Below are 7992 nucleotides of genomic sequence, written 5' to 3' on the forward strand. Positions count from 1 at the left end.
TCTTAAAATAAGCTAGATATGGAATGGTCTTGGTGAATCTTTTATTAAAAAGATGGTTTATAGGTACTTGTTTTAATGTGATTTGATGTAAAGAGACAAGGAAGCTCTAAATCTTGTATATAAAAGTATCCTCATTGTTAAATCTACAGTCCCTAATTTGAAGGCTTGTTATTATCTGCAGCTCTGCCTCTTGGATATTATTCCATTGACGACTTTGCTAAAATAAAGATATTGCCCTACCTTTATTAATAGTAATTATATCATATTAATAGTACCTCAATAATACCTCCACACCTGTACTTAGCACCTCATAGTTTCAAGGCTCATTCATTCAGGCAACGATCATCAACAGATGCTAAAACCATTATGAGAAAGGCTAATGGCAACAATGGAAAGATCAGGCTGCCAACATTTGAACCCACTGACCAAGCTTGGCATCAGTAAAAGATTATGCACCACCTATGTTATACCATAGGAAGTGCAGAGCATCATCTACAAAGTACTCTTGTTAAACGCAGGAAATAGAGGAATTAGCTAAATGGCAATGCCAGGAAGCAATCATACAAATCTGGTACATTTTACAAAACTAGCCCCATTTCTCTAACAAGTAAACGACATGGGGGAAAAAGAGGGGGAGCTGGAGAAACGAAAATGTCCTCAATTAAAAGAAACCAAGAGCCATGACAATCAATTGCAACAAGCGGACTTTGTGTAAATCTGATTTGAAAAACCAACTGTAAAAACATATTTATCTACAGATTTTCATTCAATTGGGAAATACACGAATGTGAGAGGAGTATCTCATGAGATTAAGGAACTAATTTGACTTTTGTTGGGTGTGATATTTTGGTTATATAAGAACATGTCATTTTCTACAGTTATGTGTTAGGGGAAGAGTATACAAGTTCATGATACAATTTTCTCTATTTTTGTGTTCCTTAAAACTTCCAGAATAAAGTTTTTCTAAAAGTTCATTCATTAATGCAATAAATATTTCTGGACTTATCCACCACACTCCAAACACAGCTTTACAGATATAAAGATGATGATGATACTACCTGGTGTAAAGAACTGATGGTATTACATGAACATCAAAACTACCCTAAGAATGGTGAAGACTTTTCAACAGTATTAATCCCCTTTTAGAAGTGAAAAAGCCAAGCATTAGGTCAGGTAACATTCGCAGGACTTAGTAAGGGGATGAGTAACAGCTAGGACAAAAGCTCTGGTCCTCAAATCCATTGTACTGACCTAGAATTCCAAGCTACAGTTCTTCACTCCCAAAATGTTATTTCAGCATCCAAAATTGTTCCTTTTGATTATGCAGTATGTAACTGTTATATTTCAAATAAGCTGACAAATACGCAGTGGTATCCTCTCAGAGAGGACCAATATGTAGGAAGAAACATAAACTGGGTATATTCACACAACAGAATACTGCTCAACAATAAAAGGATAAACAACAAATACATGCAGTAACATCAAAACATCATTTTGATCAAAGGAAGCTCGACGTAAAAGAGTACACAGTATGATCCCATTTATGTGAAGTTCTAGAGCAGGCAAAATTGAGTGGAAAGAAATCAGAACAGTGGTAACTTCTGGAGCAGGCAGGGGGAGGAAATGACTCAAAAGTGGGATGAGGGTAATTATTATGTATCTTGAAATAGACTGGGTTTACATGGGTTACGTATGCCCTTATCAAAACTCATTGAACAGTGCACTTAAGATTTGTGCACGTCTCTGTATGCAAATTTGTGCATACACACGAAAAGAAATATAAGCAAACATTGATTCTAGTTAACGATATGTACGCCAAATTGTTTACAGGTAAGTGTACTGATGTCTACAATGTGATTTGAAATGCATAAAGATCAGCAAATTGTTTTCATTACCCTATCTGCAGCTGAAAAACACCTGTCTCTGTGGTACTGCTATTCCTGCAGAACTGCCTCACCTGTGGCGATTTCAAATGGTATCCCAGCTTTTTATAGTTAATTTGTGACCATCAAAATAGTCAATACCCTCCTATCACCTGTCCTAAAATGCCCTGCCTGGTACAACTATTCTCAGGTAAATGTAGTTTCTGCATTGCTAGGCGGATTGATGAATGGACAGAAGGATGAATAGATGGAGAGTTACATGATAAAGCAAATACAGTAAAATGTTAATTGCAGCTTTAATTACAGAATCTAGGTAAAAGGCATATGGGTGTTCACTGTATAATTCTTTTAAGTTTTCTGTATGTTTGAAAATTTTCATAGTAAAATGTTGAGGGGAAAAAAGTCTACCTTGCAGATGTCAAAATATGGTATCAACATGACAACAAACTCCCCTACAACACTGTTTTTTCACAATCATAAAAAAAACTTTCAAAAGATCCTTGCTGACTACTACTGAAAGAGAGGAACTGGACAGGATTACAGGAGACTGTTCCACTTACAGGGATAAATAAGTGTGAAAAAAGGCAGGTTTAAAGAACTGAAAAAATGAAAAAGGTTCAGTAGAGCTGGAACATAGTGTGAGGGGTAATGACATTGGAGTTACCAGCACAGAAATGACTAGTTCTTGATCTTTCTGAGTCAAAGATCCATCTAATAACATTGTAAACAGGGGGAGGGGAAGAGGGTCATATACACATGTACATGCTAAATTTTAAATTAAATTTCAACGAGCTGATGGATACTGGGAAGTCTATCCAATGTGTCCACTTCTTAATAAATCTCCCAATATCAATGGTAACTAAAATCACAGAGGTGAGTACAAGATTTGCTAAAGAGAATACTCAGTGTGAAGGGGAAATGGTTGGGCTTGAACTTTAAGAAAAACCAACATTTTAGGAACCAAAATAAAATACCCCAGCCTGTAAGGGAGATCAAGAATAAGCAGGCTGAGAAGTAGAAGGAAAAAGAGGAAGCTGTGGTATAAAACATGACAAGGGAAGAGCTGAAGATGACGGCCAGTCAACAATGTCAAATGCTGCCAGGTGGGTTAATAAAACACAGAGGTCACTAGCTTCCCTGATTAGAGCAGATTCAGTATAATGATGAAGGCAGAAACCAGACTGCCTCAGGTTAAGGAGTGAGTGGGAATTAGAATTTATTTTAAGCAGCTGGCTGTAAAGAAAAAGAACAGTATATGTATCTTGTTAGAGACAGGAGACATCTGCATGTTTCAGTGCTGATGGAGATAAGCCAGTAGAGAGACCGCAGACACAGGGACAAAGGGAGTAACTGATATTAAGGTCCCTGATGATGCTAAAAAAGATGAGTTGTGACCCACCACATAGATGGAATGTTTGACCCAAAATATAACTGAAACCTCATCCATTTTAACAAGGAAAAACTTGAGGAATTTCCTGCCTGTTGGTTTCTATTTTCTCTGGAAAACTGAATGCATGTTCCTTAAGAAAAGGACCAAGCATTATTTTTTTTTTTAACCCTCTGAGGCACTGTATAGTATCTTGTATGTACGAAACATTCAGTAAATATCGAAGTAAAAAAGCTAAAATTCTACACAAAGCTCATCCTTAGAACTACCAGCAGTAAAACTACTCCCCACTGAGTTCCTAGACCAGCCTGGCTTTCCACATAAATGAGGCTTTGCCTTCAATGAAGATTTACCAGAACCGAGCTCCAAAGCGTTTGTATTCTAGCAACGCAGACGCTACACTGACCTCGGGGTAGTTATACCCGGAGGACATTTTAGGACAGGTGAGAAGAGGATATTTTAGCAGTTTCTCCTCAGTTTGACAAAGAGGCGCTCGCCAGTTAAGCATCTGATTTCAACAATCACAGATTAACCATAAAAAGCTGAGATACCACTTGAAATGACAAAAGATGAGACGGCTGTTCTGGAACAACAGTACCACATAGACAAGTGTTTTCCAGCCACAGATAGGGTGGGGAAAGCCATTTCCTGATGCCCACGCGGCGTTTTGTTTTTTATTTTAACAAAATGGACTTAAACACTAAAACATGAGGGAGGGGATACAGCCAAAGCCTCGGGTTTTCCTGCAATTCCCACGTTTCCATCCCTAAGGCTCCCGAGTGAGGTGCCCAGGGGTGGACCGAGGGTGAGGGGGTGCCTTCCGGGTATGGTGGCAGGGCTCTCGCTAAACCCTACCCCCGCCCCAAATCTTTTCGGTAACCATCACCCCCAACACCCCGACACACATACGTATACACACATACCCACCCACCCCCACACACACACTTCCAGCCCCAGCCCCCACGACCACAGACAGGGGTCCTCACCACCAACAGGTTCCTGTCCTCCACCAGCTGCCGCTTCCGAAGGATCTCTGACTTCAGAATGTCCATCTCGCTGCCCGGGTTTTAGGTCGAGTTTCCGTCTCCGGCTCCTCAGACCCAGCCTCCCCAGGCCAGCGGCCGAGAACCCACCGTAGGCTGCACAGCCAAGCCCAAACACCGAACGCCAACAGCTGCTCCCGGCGGAAGCTGAGGTGAGCGAGAAAGAAGGGAAGAAAGCGCTCGGTGGCGTCTGTTATTGGCGAAGCGGCGGCGGATGGCCGCCCCCTGGCGGCGCCCTCCGGCAGCGCGCCTGTGTATCTCCCGCTGATAGGCAGAAGTGAAAGCGGATTGAAACCCAAGTGTTCTGAATCGTGTTGAGGCCGGTGTGCTGCATTTTTTATTGTTACTGTACCCGCTTGCACCTGCTAGTTCAGCTCCAAAAGCCTCCTCGTAGAACACCCCAATTAAGGCAAGATCCTTACTTATTATATTTAGAAGTTCATATCAGGATTTCTGAAGTCGCTTGCAAAAATTAATGTGCCAGAGAGTGAGAAAAACCTAAATAATAATACTAGTTCATATGTACATAGTGAAAGGGCAGTGTGCATTGCTGGCCTGTTAAATTTCCTGGGAAGTTAAACAGTTACATCCATTTAAGGCATTTCAGAAATAAATTCGTCTCTACTCCTTCAGTTCTAGATTGCTTACATATATCTTGGTGATAATTGAGCATTTACCTCAAGCTAACTGAAGCCGTGTTTTTTGGTCATGTGTTCAGCAATCAAGATGTTCAATGACGTGATTGCAGATGTAATCAGAAATTCTTTTTTTTTTTAAGTCCAACCCAAGAAAAAAATTAAATTGGAGGGAAAAAAATTATGTCAGAGATTTTTTTTAAAGACCCTAAAAACTGCTTGCATTTATTTTTGGTTCCATGCCATTGAAGCATTTTTTTTCAAAAAAATTTTAGTTGTTATAATTCAACAGTATTTGACATGTTAGTTTTTCCCACTCAAAAAAGTGAGGAATATCATCCAGTTCAGTGAATTGATAATGGGTAAGATGGTTTCTCATAACAAAAGATCATAGAGAATTGTTCATTTCAATTTAGGAAGTTTGGGGGTGGGGGTTGATATTTCATCTAAAAGATATCTGCCTTTTGCCAGAAATAAACCAAGATAGGAAGTTAATTCACTCTTTTACCTAAAACGCTTTGCTGATTTTTAGGGCTTTTGAAAGCTTAAGATATTTTACAAAGAATATGTCCTTGTGCTAAACATGGTGGCACTTTTGCATGGATATCTGTTTCCTGAGTCGCTTATAATTCAATGAGCAAAATAATAATTTATTATCATTTTCCTGATTTAGGGATTAAATGTTATGACATGAAAAAACCTGAAGGGTTGTGATAGATGATTGTAACAATTATGGAAATTTCCAGGGAACACAAAGGAACAGCTGGCCAGATGGGAGACCATCAGTGTAAACTGGAGTAGGTACTAGCTACAGTTAAGAGCCTTCTTTTAAATTTTGATTTTCATTGATTTTGATGTTTATGTAAACATGTGCATTAAATCCTGATTAAGGACTGAGATCAAAGAGTGATAGACATGAGTTCTTGACCAACTTTTCAATATAAAAGAGGGAAAAAGATGACCAGGAGAGTTTAGAAACACTGAAAAGAACCAATCAATTCTGACTCTAAAAGGGAATGTACTCATTTAAAACACATGTGTCCCATTTCAGCACAATAGTTATTTAAAAAGAGAAATATTGTCCGGGGGATGGACACGCTTGAAGCTCGGACTTGGGGGGGAGGGGAGGGTAAGGACAACATACGTAACCTAAACATCTTTACCCCCATAATGTGCTGAAATAAAAAAAAAAGAGAAATATTTGAAACAACCGAAATGTCTTAAATGGCAGAATAGTTAAATTACAGTTCATACATACCACCAAATAACATGGAACCACTAAAAACCACATTTTAAAAAATATTCATTGATATGGGAATGCTCATGGCGTAATGTTTAGCAAAAAAGTAGAATATTCTCTGTTTTGTAACAAAAACATATAACCATAGAATAACGACTAGAAGGAAACGTACCAAAATATCAAGTTGTTATCTGAACAGTAGAATAACTGGTGATTCTTATTTTCTTCTTTATGCTACAGTTTGGTACAAATCCCACCATTTGGGGGGATAAGTCCAGATATCAATCATTTTCTGTTTAATTATTATTCAAATTATTTACAAATTTTCTAGCATGTCTACTTTGGAAATTATATATGATAAATTTTAAATAATGCCTGTAAAAGAAAGCAAAGGATTAGACAAAGAAAATTTTTAAAAATGTTCATAATTATTCAATCCCATATTTAAATATCTTATATATGAGCTCTGTACTACATTAGGTTTGGTGGCCCAAGCAAAAACATAGTTCCTGCCTGGAAGAAATTACCAGCTAGTTGGAAAATCAAGAAATAGATCATGAAAAGTTAAATTTTGTAAGAGGTATATGATTTAACAGTGTATGCAAGGCTATACTAGTCACAGAAATTAAAAAATCAGTCATCTTCTAAAAGAAAAAAACAGTAAAAATCAATATATGATTGCTGAGATTTTCCTCTGTAGGAGTAACTCATCCTAAGAAATTATCTGTCATTTCTGGAGACTAAAGGGAAATGCCAAATTTAATCAGGATCATCTGGATTTGTTCTGCTGCTGTCCCAAAGGATAGAAGGTAGCTTTAAAAAAAAGAAAAGCTATATAATTTAATACCTTAGCATGCCTCAGGATAAGCCGGAGGACTTTTTGAAACAAAGAAAGACTGCTGGTCCCCATCATCAGAAATTTTCTTTCAGTAGGTTTGGGGTGGAACCCCAAAATTTGGTTGCTGTTGATCCAGGGACCACACTTCCAGAACCACCGATCTCATATATTATTTTGTAATCTTCGGGGGTGGGGGAAGGAAGAAAGCGGGTGAATCAGAAATTCAGTCTGCGTGGAGTCTTGAGAATCGGAAGCATGTGGCAGTGTGTCTGCAGCACTGACACAGGCGCAAGAGGTGCCTGTCCTCACACAGTGATGCTCTTTCTGGTAACTTCCTAGTGGGAAGGGGGCTGGCTCCCTTGGGGTCTAGCCACATTTACAAGATGGCTTTGTAGGTTTACACCATAGCGAGTACCTATTCCAATCTGGGACAATCAGAGTCCCTTCTCTGGAAAACTGAAATTGTAACTGAGTCAGTCTTTCCAAGATGTGGGGTATATAAAATGTGAAGTTGAGCGTGGTTGATAGCCATTGCAGTGGCTTGCGCAAGCCAGGTGGTCCACACTGACCCACAAGAACTGATTGTTACATTTTCAAGAATTTACATCAGTTGTTAAACAGCCATTATTAAAAATTAAATAAGTTTACTTATAACTAAATGATATTACAAAGGTAATAAATACACCGAACCTATTACTAATTATTTCACTACATTTTACTATTATTTATGCCCTTGGGGTTATTGACGAGCGTTGTATCTTTGTGGTGGAAACGTTATGTAATGGTGGCTACTCGCGTCTCTTACCAACTCCATGCTTGCAGATGGCACATTGGTACCCTGAAATCAGCCACACTGGCTGTATTGGTTAGGGTTCTCCAGAGAAACAGAACCACTAGGATATATGGATAGTCACAAGAGGAGATTTATTCCGGGAATCGGTCTCACAATTATAGAAGCTGAGAAGT

General features: G+C 38.7%; 1 protein-coding gene across 1 annotated transcript in view; it reads right to left on the minus strand.

Annotated features, from left to right (window-relative positions):
• Positions 1-4409, minus strand: part of PRPF18 (pre-mRNA processing factor 18) — a 34470-nt gene extending 30061 nt beyond the window's left edge. The window contains exon 1 of the mRNA XM_012660908.1: positions 4257-4409. Within this exon, the coding sequence (XP_012516362.1) occupies positions 4257-4322 (66 nt within the window). The 5' untranslated portion in view covers positions 4323-4409. The remainder of the gene's footprint in view (positions 1-4256) is intronic.
• Positions 4410-7992: the final 3583 nt, after the last annotated feature.

This window comes from Propithecus coquereli, unplaced genomic scaffold (genome assembly GCF_000956105.1).
Source record: "Propithecus coquereli isolate 6110/MARCELLA unplaced genomic scaffold, Pcoq_1.0 Scaffold69, whole genome shotgun sequence".
NCBI lineage: Eukaryota > Metazoa > Chordata > Mammalia > Primates > Indriidae > Propithecus > Propithecus coquereli.